Here is an 18,006-nt window from a genome sequence, read left to right as displayed (position 1 = left end):
CATCTTCATGTGTGGACATCACAAAGATGACTTTTGACTTGAGGTGGAGGTAGGGGACACCACATTGCCGTCAGAAGATGACTTTGACATGAGCAAACAACCCTGAGAAAAGCATCCTTGCCTGCAGGTTTGTGAAGAGACTTGTACACCAGCACTCATTTTTAGTTCCTTGCCATGCTACACCAAGTGCTGCAAACCCTGATGCAACTACAGAGTAAATATGACACAAGTGAATATATATTTACTAGATGGAAAAAGCTCTGAAGATTTCTTACTACTTTTGATGGTCTTCAGATACAATGTCTTTTTGCTTTGTAAGCATGTAGAATGGAAATGGGAACATGCCTGTCTGCTACCTTGCTCCAAGGCAATTATATGAGACTGTGTAACAACACTGTATGACTTAGAGTAGTTTTGAGTGTGGATTTTGATTAGGAAGGCAGAATCTTCAGATTAATTGTCCTTTGGCTTCATGTCTGTTTTTCGTGAAGTTTTAACAGTACCCATGTCTGGTGAGGTAGACCTGGACACCACATAAACTGTCACAAGGTGAAGTAAACAAATTACATTTTCTTAAGAAAGAGCAAAAACTGGTTGCAAAGATTCAGGGCACTGAACAACAGGTTAGTTTGTGTAGGCACAGCTATTCTTCCTTTTCGCTTGGCAGGCGAGGGAGATGCTACAGCATGTACACTGGCATTTTGGCAGTCAGCATGTTCCTAGGAAAATGGAACTGCCCATTCAACATAGGAATGTAGGCTTTACTGAATATGTTGCTGATTGTGCCAGACAACTATTCATAAACAGATTAACTTTGTGTTCCTCAAGCAAAGAACTGTTGTCACTGTTTCGTTCTTGTGAGCCATTTCTGAGTTGTCTTGAGCCAGCAGTGTGTCTTCTGACCTCATTTGTGTGTTCAGCCAAAGAGTGATATTCAAACTGGCTTTCACACTGAGAAAACCCATCTTTTTCATGTATACAACTTCTTGCCCACAAGTTAATTGAGACACCTAGATAATAGATTTCACATAAGGGAAGGGTAATTTTGTATGCTGAGTCTCTAATTGCTTGTTTTGTTTGAAGATGTGTCTCTTGCATGTCATCCTTTCTCAAATGTGTTTTCTTGTTGCTTCTCATTTCTGTTGGTGCTGAGATGTCCACTGTGGTGTGTAAGGAGATTAAATGATGACTTTGACATCAGCTTTTAACAGCAGCTGCAGTTGTTTATGCAAAGAAGCAGTCGGCTCAAAACCAAGCTGAAGATGTTAAGCAAATGCAACTGCATCCCAGTTTGAGAAACCTGACTGGGCTTCTGTGGGCAGACACTGTAGCTGCTGCTGGAAAACTGTTCTTAACCCTGTGAGTGGTAGAAGAGGACCACTGTAGGAAAGGATTTAAGCTGTTAACCTGTATAGAGTGTCTTAAAAAAGCAACACGGGCAAGAACTGAAGTGACAGCTTGATGGGATTCAGAATAGAGAGTGAAGGAACTACATGCAGCATCCTCTTCCTTCCTGGAAAACCTTAGGCCAGCAGTATGTTTTTCTTTCTTTGAATACCTCCTGTAATACATTCCTGAGGTATAAGATAGGAGTGTTTTTCAAAGACTTAATATTTTCTGAGGGGTTGTAAGAAGTAAATGTCAAGCTTGATTCCACCTGTCCACAACTGTCTTGTCTTTTCTGGACTAGGACCAAGAGTGCAAAATGTCATCCTAAGCAGTTTTTAAACACTTTTTTTTTTTTAAATAATAGCTGTAGCTGAATAAATACAGGTTTTTAAATGCGAGTTCTGTTGTAATGATGGTCATTTAACAGAAGAATCTCAGGAACATCTCTTTACATGTGCATTTGATGCCACACACCACTTTTTAGTTCATAAAATGAATTTAGTTTATATCAGGCTAGTCCCACTTCAGTTAGTCTTATTAATAAGAATGTAGAGATGTGGGGAAAGTTCCTGTGCTCGAAGAAGTAATTGATTTCAGTCGAGCAGCCTTGAGCAGCCGTTCAGCGACAGCCTAACGAACAGAAAACAGATGGTTCTGTTTTCCCCACATGGAACGATAATTCATAGATGAGCTGTGAAAATATTATTGATTTCTGTTTGGCTTGGGTTTTGTGTTAGTTGACAAGTCAAGCAATGATTCAGGAGAGTTTGTTTTGACTTGGGTTTTTTTGGTGGAGAGGTTTCTGGGTTTTTTGTGGGTTTTTTTTGGGTTTTTGTTTTGGTTTTGTTTGTTCAAAACGAGCAGAGTCAGTCAGTTTGTGCATTCCTGTTAGTTTGACTGTTGAGGCTTGACGTGAAACACTATCAGGAGAACAAAACTCTCACACTGATAAAGTAGTCAGCAGCAGGACTTTGCATTCCAGAGGCTTTTGTTTGGGTTTTTATTTTTAATGAAAAGCACAAACTGTCAGTGGGAGAAGAACATTGTCCTGTGGTCTCCTTTTATCTGACCTGTTCTTTGAAGTAGAGTTTTTCTTTAATCCTAGAAGCTGTATACCAAGTAATTTCAAATCAGTATAAGCATATTTAAAGTTGAGGTTAAAAAGGAGCAAAGCAGGAATACATTCTGCTTAGAAATGCAGATTTCATTACGTTACTTGTAACTAATTATATATGGAACTATATATGAAAGGGAGTCCTTGGAATTTGTAGCCACCTGTATACATTGTTGGCATTTTGAACTAAAATTTGTTTGACCACCCCTGAGAGCTGCATCTGCAGTGAGATTAAAAACTAATGATCAAAATGAGGATTAACTGTATATATAACCTTTGGCAACAGCACATGGAGTAACACTCTTTATTCCTTTGCCAGTTCTGCTTTCCTTTCTGCAATGTCTGCTCTGTATAGGTGTTTGCTGTGAAAATTACCCACCTGATCATTAGGCATGTTAAGGAAAGAGGCAAAAGGAGCTAGTTGAAAGGAAAAAAAAAAACCCAAACTACCTTTATAAATTGTTATAAAAAATTCTAGACTTTGTAATTAGACTCCTTAATAGAGCAAAAGGCAACATAAATTTTAACCATTCTCTTGGACCCCTGGTGAATGTCCATATGAAGGTTGAAAAATCTGCTTTGTCAAGATAAGAGCTTTAAGTTCTGCTAAGGTGGTCGAGGTGCAGCTAGCTTTGAGCCTTTCTCACACCACAGGCACTCTGGCTTCAGAAAAATCTTTAGGCTTGTTTTCTTCCAAGAGCCCAGCCACTGCTGCATTCTCCATCCTCTCCTGGCTTGGTGCTGTCAGAGAGGAAAATGGTGCAAGGGAAGAGTTTTCCTTCTTATCAGCAAGCAACACTTTGTCCCTGGGTGTATGTATGTGAAGAGTAGAAACTCAGGCAGCTACCCACCTACTCCTCCTCTGGAAAGACCTAGTAGGGAAAGCAGGATGAGTTGGGCCAGAGGCAAAGTATGTGGGTGGGTTGGGATGGAGAAGGGCACAGTTGGAGGAACAGTGTACCCCAGGTCTGCTTCCATCCCTGGGTAAGTGCACTCCTGAATACTCGAATGCAGCTTCCCAGCATCCCTCTGAATAAATATTTAAACAAAAGCAGTGGTTAGTGCTTCCCATTTCTCTGGTTCCCTTCTCAATTTAACAGTTTGCTGCAGAGCAGCTCTTTTTAGCTTCCTTACTTCCTTCTTTGGGAGAGATGGAGCACAGAAAACAGCAGTGCTGTCACTGTGGGCTCTGTAAGGCCTGTCATAAAGCTGGTGCGTTCAGGTTTTGGGTAGCAAATGTTTGCTTCAGTGCTACAGGGTAACACTGTGTGTTGGAGCACTGTTTTGTTTTGTCAGGTTTTGTGGCCCTAATCTGGAGTGCAGCACATCAGATGGGGAGTTTCATCAGAAGACATTGCTTTCTAGTCCCTCCAACTCAATACCTGGAATATTTACCTTGCTTTTGGGGACATACCAAAACCTGAACCCTGTTTGCTGTGAAGGACAGAGCTCCCTGGAGCTGGAGGATATGTCAGCACCAGCTCAGAGGCAAAGCAGCAGCTTAATGCCACCCTGCTGTCCTGGTGTCAAAGCCTGGGGGTGGGGGGGTGGTCAGAGCACACACTGCAACGCTCCTTGACATTTGGTTATGGATTCTAGGTGTGACAGATAGCTCTTTCAAAACGATGGTCTGGTCTTTATTAAGTGTTTTTATTTGCATATGCTAAATGCTAGTTCGTTACAGGCATACTGTGTTTCTCACCAAATGCACCTTTTGCACTGACACAAGTCAGAAACCAGTTTGAGAAGACTGGTTTTGCTGGAGGGAGTTATAGCAGAAACTCTGGGATGATGTGTGGCTTGCTTTGTGTGGACTTACCCTATCAAAGTCTTTGCAGTTTGTTTGAGTTAGCTGTGAAAGCATAGCCCATGCTGTTCCAGATCTTTCTCTTCTTCAAATTACAACCTGACTTTTACGGTTTCTTGCAGGCCAGCCCTCCAGATCTCTATATTGAAAGATTTAACATAGCTCTTGGACAGTATATGGGAGCATTGCAGAGCATTGTGCCTCTTTTCATATATATGGTAAGTTTTAGACAATTATTTTCCAATAAAGTTTATCCATACACAAGATTCTGACTGGAAGTGAAAAGAATAAAATACACTTCTAATGATTTTTAACTTGTAGAGCTTAAGATTCATGCCTGGTTTTGCTACCTGTGTAATAGTACTGATCAAGTTATGTGTGGAGAGGAAGGGGAAGCCATGCTTTTAAATATAGACTTTTGCAATTGGTTTCTGCCCTAATATTTCTTTCCTGGGAGTGGGGGGAAGGGTTTGTGTTTTGATTCTAATAAAGCCTTCATTTTAATCTTCTTGAACAGATAGTTTATTGGCTTGTTATATGTTGGCTTGGGAGTTTAAATGGGCTATGAAGATGATTCTTTCTTGCTTTCAAATTGCACAGATTTGGACAAGGCAGAAATAAATGTTTCTTGGAAATGTCTGTGTCACTTGATAAAACAATTTAGAGCATTGACTGGATGACAACAAACTTATGTTTATAGCACTGTTGGGCATAACCTGCAGAAATTCAGAAACCATTGGCTATAAGTGCCTGTCCTGCTGATTTTGTAATTTATGAAGTGTTCTGTACCTCTAAAGTTTATAATTTGCATTGCTTTTGTCAAAGTGCCAAGACTTTTATTGGGTTTTTTTATGGTAATCAGCAACTTAAGCTTGAAATTTGCCCTTCTCCCAGGAACTGTCCTTGCACTGGCATTGCTTAGAAATTAAAAAAGAAAGAAGAATAAGAATTGTTGGGATAGAAACTTTTTTTTTAAGAAAAAAATATTTTAACTGATTTAGAGTAAATAAATCTCAAACTCTTCAAAATTATTTGTACTGGGAGTCTCCCAGAGTTTGGGAAGCAGCATCTTTCAGATGTCCTATGTTTCAGTGAATGCACCTGAGACCTGGCAATTTGTGGCAGTCTTTCAGCATAGTGTCACCCTACAGATTTGTTACGTTAAGAACTAGGAAGAGACTTTTCCCCTCTATTTAGTTCAGCTAATTTGCATCTAATTTTAGATGCTAGCCATTGTTTCGGACTTGTTTATTGTTGCAGGCAGGTGTTCAAGCAATCTTATAATTTAGTATGAGATCCATTTACAAATGGAGATAAACTGCTTGGGTGTGTGCTTGTATTGAATGCTTAGATCTGTCACAGACATGTAGAGGTCCTTCCTTCACAGAGGTCAAAAGCTATCTATCCTTAACCATTAAGACTGCAGTAATGAACATGAGATAAAACTTCATGATAGCCACCTAAACAGACAGGCTTTATTGATAAAAACTTTGTCTGTGTGGCCAGACAAGGTATAATTGCTGAATAATTTTAATATTTTAATTTGCACGCAATTCTGATGTGGTCTTTGTATCTCCAAATGAGGTGTATTCTGTATCCCATCATTTCTCTCTTGGAATTTGAGTCTGTCTGATACCTGAACACAGTAAAATTGGTTAATGAGTTATAAACAGACCTGTAAAATGAACAGGTAGTAGTGGTTGAGAACAAAGGAAAGTGAAAGTACTCTATCACTTTCCAAGAGAAGCTTCATTAAAGTGTGACTAGTGATTTGTTGAGGCAGTAAAATTCTGTTCTTGCAAACGTTCTCTCATTTAAATGAATTAACTCAGTTTGGGCCTGAGAGTTATCCTAGAGTCACAGAATGATTTGGGTCAGAGGGGACCTCTAAGGGTCTAGTCCAGCCCACTGCAGTGAGCAGGGACATCTTCCACTAGGTCAGGTTTCTCACAACCCTGTCCAGCCTGACCTTAAAGCAATCCCAGGGATGAAGCATCCACCACCTCTCTGGGCAACCTGTGCTGGTGTTTCACCATCCTCACTGTGAAGAATTTTTTCCTTGTATCTAGTTTAAATCTGCCCTTTTTCTGAGTTTAAAACCATTACCACTTGTTCTACCACTACAGGCCCTGTGAAAAACTGCCCCCATCTTCCTTCTAAGTCTATTTTAAGTAGAGTTAGTGACTTCTGTGTTAGTTTATCTTGCTGCCAAAAGCAATGCTGTTTTGGCTCAGCTGTATAGCTGGTTTGAAGGCTAATGTCAAATAAAGTCTCAGACTTTTTCTCTGAATTAATTTACTAATCAGTGGTGTGTGTGATGTGATGCACAAAACAGAGAAGTCAGGATGAAAAATGCTCTTCCCTCTTAGTTTTTTCTGTAAGCATGTGGAAATACTTCTGTGTACAGCTATTTTTGCAATTTTGCCTTATAATGTCTAATGGAGTTTTCTCTCAGACAGCAGCAGTTTCCTTTATTTAGACAAGAAAATACAATTAAAAGCAATTGCAAGAGGTGAAACCCTTATTGTTCTACAGTATCAATTACAGCTTTGTAGTTACTTTAGTATATACTTTCAGTGTATTTTTAGATGAAGAGGACTAAGTTGTTGAGCTCTACCTTTTCATCAGAGATGGCAGGGCATTCCTATTTTGGTAGCAATATGATTGCTTTAATCAGGAGCTTCCAAGGCTCTTGAGTTGCACTGATAGGCTTTGTTCTGAAAGGGTAATTAGATTGCTGCTTAGGAAAAGTATTAATATACATTTATATACTTAAAAATCTACAAAACTGAGAACTGGAACATGCTTTTGTCACTTGATGGCCAAAACAAGCATGGCATTTTGCCTTAGGTTGGGTCCTGCGTGATACCAAAGCAGCACTTGTGTCTCCTGGTATGTGCCAAACCATATATTCCTGTGTGTGAGTGGTGGGAATACAGGAAAGGGGTTTTCTCAACCTGCTTGTATGTGGTTATCCTGAGTGATGGTTGAGAGCGCTGACTTTGCAATTGAGGGAGTTTTCTTTCTCCTCCTTTTGCTAAGAGGACTGGTGGTTTTCTTTTTCACACAACAATGGATTTTTTTTTTTAAACCTTTTTTTTCCAGTCTCATGCTGCCCTAGTGGACTTCTCAAGGAAGCATGGAGCCACTAAGAGCTTTTATCCCTCAAAACCTTAAGCTTCTTCAAAAGTTCCTGGATGTAACCACACGGAAGGCAAATTAAACTGTCAGTCAGTTTAGCACAGAGTACTTCATGCTTAATTCACAGAATTACAAGGTTGGAAAAGACCTTTAAGATCATCAGGTCCAACTGTTCCTGTTCTGTGCTAAACCATATCCCTAAGGACAGGAACGGTTGGACTCGTTGATCTTCAAGGTCTTTTCAGCCTTGTAATTCTGTGATTCTGTGAATTATTCTGAAGAATAAAGTACTCTGTGCTAAGCTGACTGCCAGTTTAATTCATAGAATCCTAGAACAGCTTGGGTTAGAAGGGACCTCAAAGCCCACCCAGTCCCACCCCCTGCCATGGGCAGCGACACCCTCCACCAGCCCAGTGTGTACAAAGCCCCATCCAACCTGGCCTTGAACCCTGCCAGGGATCCAGGTGCAGCCCCAGCTTCTCTGGGCACCCTGTGCCAGGGCCTCCCCAGCCTCACAGGGAAGGATTTCTTCTAATGTCTCATCTAAATCTCCCCTCTTTCAGCTTAATTATTATTCTTCTTGGAAAATAACTGCTTTGTAAATCTAAATGAGGTTGTTCTGGAGGCAGACTGCAAGCAGTATGCTGCACACATAAATGATTAAAAATTGTATTTCCACTTCAAAAAAATGAAAATAGGCATTTAGATGATATACTTTTTTATAATAGGTTCTCAGTTGTTAATTATACTTAGAGATATAGCTGAAAATCCCTTCTCATGTGGCATGAAATGAGCCTAACATTTGAGTCCTGTGGTTTTGGGATATTTATGAATTTTTTTTCATTGCCTCTGTAATATTACTATTCTTACTGGGTGGTGTTGCATTTCATTGCTTATCAGCTAGAGGGCATTTTGTGTGCGTATGAGTACACAAATACCTGTGGCTGTGTGTATATATCTATGTGGGTGAGGAGTGCTTTTTATGTACAGTTTTTTCCCTTTCAGTTATTGATTGTTGTCCTCTTAACATTAACACAACTATATCTTAATATTTGCCAGATTGCTTTATGATCTGGTGGTTTAAAGAAGAAATTATATTTTAATATACCTGTTTACCTTTTATGTGTCAGACCTTTAGGTGAGACCACAAACCACACACTTTGCAAGTAATCCTGGCACAGTCTAGGTAGTGGCATCTTACACAGAAAATGCTCCTGGTTTCCCACTAACAAGAGTGGGAAAGGCAACAGCTCTTCTGTCTCCTTTCAGCATCACAGATTGGAAATGGAGTACTTAATTTAGATGGTTTTTCTCTGTCTATTTAAATTCATGCAAGTGTAACATCTTTTTGAAAGGTGTTTCCAAGTGAGAAAATAGGAAGAGTATTTTAGTTGTTCTGTGTGTAAGTACAGTGTTGTACTGTTGTAGTTTTTATACTTGAAGCTATAGGGGGTTTTTTTGGTTGCTTTCCTGTTTATGAAACTCGAGGTATAGGCTTTTCAAGGTCTTGTACAAAAGAAAGCATCATGGTTTGCAGATGTTGTTGCCTGCTGCTTTTCATGTGAAGAATGTCTTGAGGCTGAGAATGGAGCAGAGTAAGTTATTTCTTTAGCTGGGTGCATCTCATCTGTCAGCTCCTCAGAATCAGTAGCTGGACACTGTCAGGTTTGATTTAGGGCAGCAGACCTGTGCTGAGATGCTCTGGCCACTCCTATGTGTTGCACTGGTGGGTATGTGGTGGTATGTGGTCAAGAAGCTCAGGGTGGAAGTGGTTTAGGAGGTTAGATCTGATGAAAGGCTGTAGCAAGGTGCACAGCTTAACGCTTCCTAGAAGATGTGTGTCTTCAGTTGCTGTAAATTTCTGTAGCAATTCAACTTGGACCAAAAATATTACAAATGAAGTTAGTCTGTTTCTTACAAGGCAGGTTATTCCATCTGCAGAGCCTTTCCTTCAAGCTCTGTTCAAAAACAGGCCCAGGTGAGGGGGAACAACAGAGGAATCACCCTTGATTAAAACCTCTGCAGGTAGGATAGCTTCAGGGGGAACTGGCAGTAGGAAGTTACTCGATTTTTAAAATACCTTTTAAGATTGTTGTCCATCACTGCAACAAACCTAAACTCCACCTGGGGTGTGTGTCCAGCCCTGGCATTGCCTTGGTTCTGACAGATTCAGCTCTCCCTAAAGAGCTGCCACTGAATGCTTGCCTTGAAAGCTTAAGTGTTGTCTGACTCAAGCTACCCCTTCCTCTGGTAAATCCTCTAGCTAAGTATTCCAGTATGTTATTTTTTAAAGTTGATTTTCTGTTCCAGTATCTGCTTAATTTCCTTACACAAGTTGTCCAGATGAATTCACTTGTACTGTTTCCATGTTAGTGGTGCAGTGATAGGAGATTTACCTTGAAACAGTGAAACTGAGTCAAATACAAGAAATCTTGCTATTAATTGCAGGCTGGAGACTGAGGGCTAATACCAAGTAGCACATTAGGTGCAGACGCCCTCAAGGAACTCATGAATAGGATTTTCTTTGGGAGGTGAAGAGGTGAATTTATTATTAATGCTGAGTGGGTCAAGATAATTGAATCCTAAAAATCTTAATGCAGCCCAGTTTTGTCTTGATTTGTATGTATCACTTATATTTGTAGTTGATTAATTCCCAGTCACTGTCCTCTGAGGTTATTGATGAACCACAGCAGTGGGCAGCTGTACTGATGACACATTATTCTAATGTATTTTAATGGATTAATCTCTTTTAGATATTTATAAAAGCGTTTTCTTTTGTTTTAAGCATGACATCTAACCCTATTTTGGTGTTAGAGCATTTATAAAGTTGTAAAATGTGGGTTTTTTTCCTACAAACTCCACAGTCTGTTTGATATGGTGATACATCTGTAGATGTAAGGAAAAATTTACACGCCTGTATGTAAGTAGGTTTGCTACCAATAGTACCACGTGTTCTTGATTTTTAAATACATGGGCTTTTTGTTGTACAGAAATGTTCTATATAGTGCAACTGCAGTCACCCAGGAAGCACATTATGGGTTGTATATTCTACAGGTTTTAAATTTTGAACTATTTTTATTCAGGGTAAAAAAAAAAAAATTTGCTTTATTTGCTATTATGAAAAAACTAACTTAAGTTTCTGTCTTATTTTTCCAGAATAAATTTTACATAGAAACCAAGCTTAACAGAGACTTAAAAGATGACCTTATAAAGCTGTTTACGGAACATGTTGCAGAAAAGCACATTTACAACCTAATGCGTAAGTAAACCTCTTGAATTTTGCTTATGCTGGGAGTCTAGAAAACCACAGTGACTTCAGATACTGCAGAAATCCACAGGAAATAGGGAGAAAATGATGAATGATTAGTGAACTTAAATATTTAAAAAGTAAATTCATTTTTAAGGCATCCATGTGAAGAAGTGTGGCACAAGTCAACTTATTTTCAAAAACAGGATTTTGTATGAAGCTGTGGGTTTCTTGAGTATCTGTGAGAACCAATGAATGGTTTGTGATTATGACATAGCAGATGTTTTATTGTCACTTATGCTCTTTTATTTCATCAACAAAATATAGATAGGTGTCATTAAGAAGATGTGGTTGAAGAATTGTGATACTCCTGGGGTTATTTTCATGATGTACCAGGGCATTCCCTGCTAGTTAGCGACCTGCATGGTGCTGGCAGTGGTTTCTCTGTTAAGCTAATGGGTTAATGCAAATCAAATATGCTTCAAGTGATACACTTCCCATTAAGTTCACCTGTGGGTAACGCCTGTGGTGAGCTGCAGTCTGCCTGCAGCCTGCCACCAGCAGTGTGTGGTTTGGTGAACATGGGGACCTTGCTCCTGGCCAGGGTGGCTTTCCAGAGGGCAGTTGGCAAAGGCAGAGCTAATCAGAGCTGGAATTCAAATGGAGAAGTTTGCATAGTGGAGAGCAGTTGACTGCAGTGCTCAGAGAATTGCGATTGTAGGTGCTCTGTGCAACTGGGTAGTTACTGTGCACCCTTCCCTGTAACACAGCCCTGCTGCATTGGCTCTGCCTTCATCAAGGTGCTCCCCTCTTCTGGTATCTGAAGCAGTTGCTGTCTGTGTGCTAAATGGAGACCCAATCACTGGCGGTTAGAGTGGAGTGTAATTCTCCTCTTGTCTATACTTGGGCTGTAATGCCCTTCTCTTTCCATTAAGGGCTGAGGAAAGGAGCTTGGCTGTGGTTTTTTTGGGGGGGTCACTGTGAGCTGCTGTCCTAGGAGAGAGTGAACAAGGTGAATACCCTCAGGCCAGGGAGCCTGGTACATTAGAACAATGGGAGATCATCAGCTCTGATGCCTTGTTCTTGCCATCTGATAAAGTGCCCCTATGAAGAACTTTTAGCTGTGTGATCATAGCACCTTAGAAACAGCATGACAGTGACCCATGGACCTGGTTTGTTTTGTACCAAAGAGGTGTAACAGTATCATGAAACCTGGTAAGAGGATGGCTGCAACAGGACCATGGAAAACTCAGCTGATGTTGCCTTAAAATTAAATAAATTTAATATTGATTATTTAATTTTAAGTGTATGCATTTTTCAGGCAATGAAAATATTGATGTGATTATTCTTTTTTCAGTGACAAAGCAAAGGTAACACTGGTCATAAGACATAAGTAGTGTGAGATGCCTGTTGCTGTGTAGTGTTCTCTGGATGATAACATGAGAATCAAATAGAAATTGCAGATGAACTATTGAAAGGAAAAGACCTGTGCTTGTGTGAAGTCTGAAGTACTTCCCTCTAGCTATGTGTTAGTTGCAGAAGTAAAATTAATGAAACCCAAAGCAACAAAACATTGAAAAATAAACATAACCTGTCACTGACACTGTGGTGCTGTATGTAGGGTCTGTTGCTTAATGAGAACTTCCCTGGGCTTCATTTCAGTCTTACTGTTGGTTCATTAAAACTAAGATACTCAGTTTTTATCCTACTCTTAAGTAAGATAATATATACTGACATGTATAAATATGATCTGACTTGGTTAAATCTTGGATAATAGGATCTTTAAATTGAGTTCAAGTGTGCCTAAATGGAATGAAACTTGTTAACAGATTCCTGGGAAACAATTGAAGACACACAACACACAACCTTAATACTGTAGAGGTGCTGAAAGCGTTCTACTGTTGTGCTATTTTCTGCCATTCTCAGCTGTTCCTCATGGCTTGCTGAAAATCAGACTGTAATAGCCAAGAATACTACCTACAGTTTGGGAAGTTGAAGGGCCCTATGAAAATAGGCTGTAAGTCAGTGTTCAATAGTTACAGTACTTCCTGATGTCATCGCCAGTGTGTGGTACTGCTTCCTGATGCTTGATGTAGATGTGGTTCAACAGAAGAGTGGGTTTGTGTTAAGGGGGGGAAAAAAGTAAGGTTTTGAGTAGGTATGCTTAGGAAATCTAAAGGCAGTGAAATTGTGGTCTATACAGAGAAGTGGAATCCTGGGGATGATTTTTAGAGATGCTGCAGCTGCCACTTCATTGAGAAGCATGCCTTCCCCCAGCTTAAAAAACAAACAGAAAATGGTTTAGTCAGTTTGTGATCCAGAGTCAGAGGGCAAGAATAACATCTGCTTTTGCTCTCAGTTTGTTGCTGTGTTTTTCATAGGGAGGGGGCTTTGTTTGTAGCATCTTGTCATTCTCTCAGAGCCTGGAGGCTGGCATTTCTATTGGAAGCGCTCTTCAGGAAGGGCTGTAAGTACATCTCAGGTTCATTTGATTTAGGAAAAAGTTCCTGTTCCACTTCAAAAGATGGGGGTGGGGGGGAGAAGTCAGAAAAGCAGTGCAGCACAGATCTCTCTCATAGTGTTTGATCTGGCTCAGACTCCCACTGGCTGAGTCGGCCCTAGTCCCTGTGCTGTGTGGCTGGAGGCAGGAAGGTGCAAAATGAACTAACTGATATAATGGGCTCTGTGGTGGGAGCACTTATCTGAGCACTTAGTTGCAGCAAATAGAGTGATTAAGGTGTGAATTCATTATTTACCAAAGCAGTAAGTGAACTTGAACAATTTTTACCTGTGCAAACACAGTTGGGTTACCTTTTATTTTTTTAATAGAGGAAATGGTTGCTGTTTTATTAAAAAAAAAAGAAAGAAACAAATCATAATGCTTCTGTTTTATACATAGAACACTTCTGAGCAGTTAAAGTAAACACATAAAAAATTACATAATACACAGATTCATGGACACAGTTGTGTTTATGAAACACTTTTACACTCACAGGTATTTATCCAGGCAATGCTCTTCAAATTAAAGTGGGTGCATTTGAACTAAGTGGATATAACCTGATTATTTTCCTTACAAAGCCAAAGCTGGCTTTTGCAGATAGGGCTTGGGAGGAATTGCTGTGTGCAGAACTACTTAACTGAATGTAACAAGGAAAGATGCAGCATCTTATTTACAAGGAGCTTCAGAAATGGGGGGGAACATGCAGATAATATTCCTTTATTACTAGGGAAGGGATGGTGGAGAATGTTGTCTCTGTTCCTGCTAGAGTCCTGTGTGAGATGACCCCTAAGTGGTAAAATTCAGAAATACAGGGTTTTTTTCTCCTTAGACAGCCACTGTCTCTTGTGGTAGGTTAGACCTGGGGTTCCAGGACTGTAATCTGTGTCCTGGGAACATCCTGCCTCTTTGTTCTTGTGTCCAAGAGATGGCAATTACTGCAAATATTAACTGTCTTCATTGGTAAAAAAAATCAGTAAAGATTCCTGAAAGTCTACTATTACTACTTCCAGTGGGTAAAATTCAATGGCTGAGTATTGCAAGCAACTGCCATTCTCTCTTTTTTTGATAGCTTAGTGCCCAAAACAAGCTTGCTTTGAAATCTAACAAAATAGGAGAGCTTTTTAACAGCATACTGTTGTTTCTGCCTGGTGGATTGATCACTTGGTTTCCAATTGTGAGAGTTTGCAGTTACCCCTGTTCTCTTGCTAGGAACTAAACAGGGGAAGATGAGTGCTAGGCTGGAGTCCTGCTCTGAGGGGGTTGATGAGGTTCTTCACATCTCCATATTAAGAAGAAAAGTAACGATAACTTAAACTGGTCATAAAGGTGAGAGCAGTTTTAGAAGGGAATCTGAGGACAAGAATTGTCATTCTTTGCTGGCAGTGGTGTTTGTGTTGGTGCACCTCAAATGATCTGCATATGAGAAGCAAGCTGTCATTCCCTGGACCCACACTGCAGAGAAAATCCAGTGAAAAATGGGGAAACACTTGTTTTTCATACTTCTTACAGAAAACATTGCCCCCACTCTTTTTTTTTGTATGCTGCCCTTCTAGATTTGCCTTCCAAGAACTTACTGTTCTTTGTGCTTCTCACTTCCATGTCAAATCTAATGCTTGTGCTTCATAAGGGGATAGCAGTTGGTTTCATAAATGAACTTGTTAAATGACTGTATTGAGTTGGATCAAAAGTCAGTGTGGCCCAGTGTCCTGTCTTGGCAGAAACACATGGAGCATCATTATAGGAATGGGTTTGTGTCTTGAAAGGTATATGCCCTGTAGAAGGAGCTGAAGGTTTCCTTGCAGTAGTTTAAGTTATTTCCACATTAATAAGTGGAGTAGTGTGAAGGGAGAAGAACTACGGAGTATGAAACACCCATGTGTTAGGAGTTGAGGACTTGGTGTTAGCTTTTATGTGACTCTTGGAGAGTTTGATTTCATGCTTGCTAATGTCTGGCCCTGTGAACAGGATGCCAGTTAGGAGCTTGAGCACATCTGGTTTAATCTTGCCCAAAAGGAATTAAGTCTGTGCTCCAAGGCAGCTCTGTCATATGAACCAAGGAGCAGTAAGTGGGGATGATCAGTGCATTTGCTTCAAAAGCACATCTCTAATTTGAACTAAAGCATTAATATAGAATCTGCCCTTAAGCATTTGAAATCACTGTTCTTTTTTCTTTGAGAGACAGAGGGACCACTGTGATGGCAGAAGCAAAGTATTGTTAAAAATATGTCCCCTTCAATTGCTGAAGCTCTTTCCTTCTCTAATATATTGGACTGACAGCCCCTGGACACTGCTTTGCATGCTTTAAGGAAAAAAGTATGAGAAGAAAATCTGCACAACCTTAACTCTGCCATCTTTATAAAGAGATGTTTCTTGCTTTTTAAGCTTAATGATACAAAGAAAAAAAGGTTGTTTTTTGTGGGGGGAAGGAAAGGCAGAATTACATGCCCATGGAGAAACTTGCTCTTTGTCTTTAGTGTCTATACAGTAGGTATAGGCTATGAAATGAGAAATGAAATGAGAAGATTACTTACAGGGGTCTTTCAAAGTGAAGCAAGGTATCAGAACCCTAGGAGAAAATACTGATCTATTCCAGTGTATTTGTACCAGACTAAAATGGGGCAATTTCTGTTGGCTGCTCTACAACAAAAAGCCAATTTACTTTTTCCTGGCTCTAAACCTATTACAGTACCAGCTTTGGAAATGTTTGGGGGTTCTATAGCAAAAAGGGTCCTTTTTGAGATGTAGAGAATGGATACATTTGTTATCAATTGCTTAGTTAAAAGTAATTTTTAAAGATTTATATGTACCTACAGGGTTGTGAATCTGTTCAGAGTTTAATTTCTGCTTTTTTCTACACAGGCAAATAGTTTAATCCCATTACCTCCACTTCAAATCCCCGTTCTAACCTTAAAACACTGATTTCCTTCCTTCCTTCCTTCCTGTCTTCACTCCACAAATTGTTAGATACAGATAATTGCCAGTGAAAATCAACTGCAGTAAGTTCCACTTCTTTTTCCAGCATGTGGAGTGTGCTGGGATGCTGCTGTTGCAGGATAATTGGCCGTTCCTCCTTCAGAGCACTGAATTGGCTTGTTAATGCTGGTCTGTTCTTAGACCCCAGCATGTACCCTATACTCTCAAGGGCTGTATAGGGTAGGTGTTGTGGCCATTAATTGTTCTTACACCCTCTGTGCAGTCTAGCTTTAAGTTCCCATTTCAGTAAGCCTTCATAAAACTGTAAGCATGAACGTACCTTATTCTCTAGTTGCAGAAGTCCAAAAGTCTGTGTATCTATATTTATAGCTTTGTTTTTCATCTTCATTCGTGTTACATCACAGAATATTTTCTGTGTGATTAAAACTTGGAATTTTTATTTTCTATCATTTTTATTAGATACTTAATAAAGCTTTTGGGCTATGTAATGAATATTTCAGAAGTAATCTGTGGCTTCATTAAATGCCCAGTGGCAAACACTTAGTAATAAATACAACTTTTTATGTGGGTTTTTTCCTAACCTATATTTTAATTCATAACAAACTTTTGAAGACTTTAACTTGCTAAGAATTTTTTTTTTTTAATTTCTGTTTAAAAGAAAATGAAAATGCAGAAAAAAAATAACCTCAACCCAAACCACTACTGAAAACCTACAGCCATGTCCTGGGAACACCACTGTTCCTTTACTGCTGAATTCCACTTAGGATTGGGGGGGTCAATCAAGTGATGGCACAGACTGGATTTAGGGGGAAAGGTTGGGATATGGGAACCATTTGTAGGAGAAACGGATGCTATCACAGTGAAGTGGAAGGGAACGTGCGGTCTGATGGACCTGATACAATTTAGTTGAGGCAAAGGGAGGTAATTTATGATGCTAAAGGTATTTCTCACAGTTGTGTAAAGGCTCAAGTTCTGTGGAAGCATCACAGCTGTTCAGCAAAGTAAAGGAAATACTACCTATCTATTGGAATTAAGTACTGAAGAGCACAGTTGGATTGAGGTCCTGGATTATAGCTTTGGTAAGCAATCAGTTATCCTGCTGTTGAAGACTGGAGAGCAACTGCTGACTAACGCTTTAATTGTGGAAGCCCTGTGAGTTGCTTTTAATGGGAATACCCTTTTTAAGTGCATTGTTGAATAATTAACTTTGAATACATCTGCCTAAGCCATGCTTAGGTGTGAATTGTTGAAGTGTTTTACTTTGAAGTTCTCTTAAATTACTGCAAAGGGAGGAAAAATGTCTTGTTCTCTAACGTGCACAAATTTCACTGTTCTGCAAGAAAAATTACAACTTTACTAAGCAAAATGAATTGTTTTTGAAAGGAATATTGTAAGATAGATTTTTAGACTAGCTCTTCATGTTTTCTAAGTGACTCTCGAGTTACAAACAAGTGAGTTTGAACCTGTTAAGGTATCATCTCCTATTCCAGGATTACGGAGGTCCTGGACCTTGTCCCATGTACTCTGCTGTAATTAGGAAGTAGTCTAAACCCTATTGGAGGGACAATAGCAGAGTAACCCTGTTACTGCAGAGTACCTGAAGCACTGCAGGCTCATACCTCACTCCAGTGTAGTGCATCCACCATTCCTCCAAAAAAAAACCCCCCTGGGGCCATTCTGGGTGTTGTGTTTTACCTGGGTTCGACGCTGTTTCAAAGCATCTTGGGTCTTTCTGCCATTAAAGCATTTCATCATGGGAACCCACACTTCTCCTCTTTGAATCTGCCATGAGTGATTTTCGAGGCTGTTTGCAGTTTAATTAGCTGCTTTGCATATTGGTTACTTGGTCTGTAGACTGCAGTGTTAGTTCATAA

The 18,006-nt window shown here is 39.8% G+C and overlaps 1 protein-coding gene across 1 annotated transcript in view; it reads left to right on the top strand.

Annotated features, from left to right (window-relative positions):
* CACUL1 (CDK2 associated cullin domain 1) overlaps positions 1–18,006 on the top strand; it is a gene marked incomplete at its 5' end in the record, with an annotated part of 45,915 nt that overhangs the window by 16,672 nt on the left and 11,237 nt on the right. The window contains 2 exons of the mRNA XM_084265155.1: positions 4,433–4,528; positions 10,608–10,710. Of these exons, the coding sequence (XP_084121281.1) occupies positions 4,433–4,528; positions 10,608–10,710 (199 nt within the window). The remainder of the gene's footprint in view (positions 1–4,432; positions 4,529–10,607; positions 10,711–18,006) is intronic.

This window comes from Gallinula chloropus (genome assembly GCF_964237585.1).
Source record: "Gallinula chloropus genome assembly, chromosome: 5".
NCBI lineage: Eukaryota > Metazoa > Chordata > Aves > Gruiformes > Rallidae > Gallinula > Gallinula chloropus.
The sequence above is the reverse complement of the archived record's forward strand: the minus strand, read 5'-3'. Positions and strand labels throughout refer to the sequence as shown.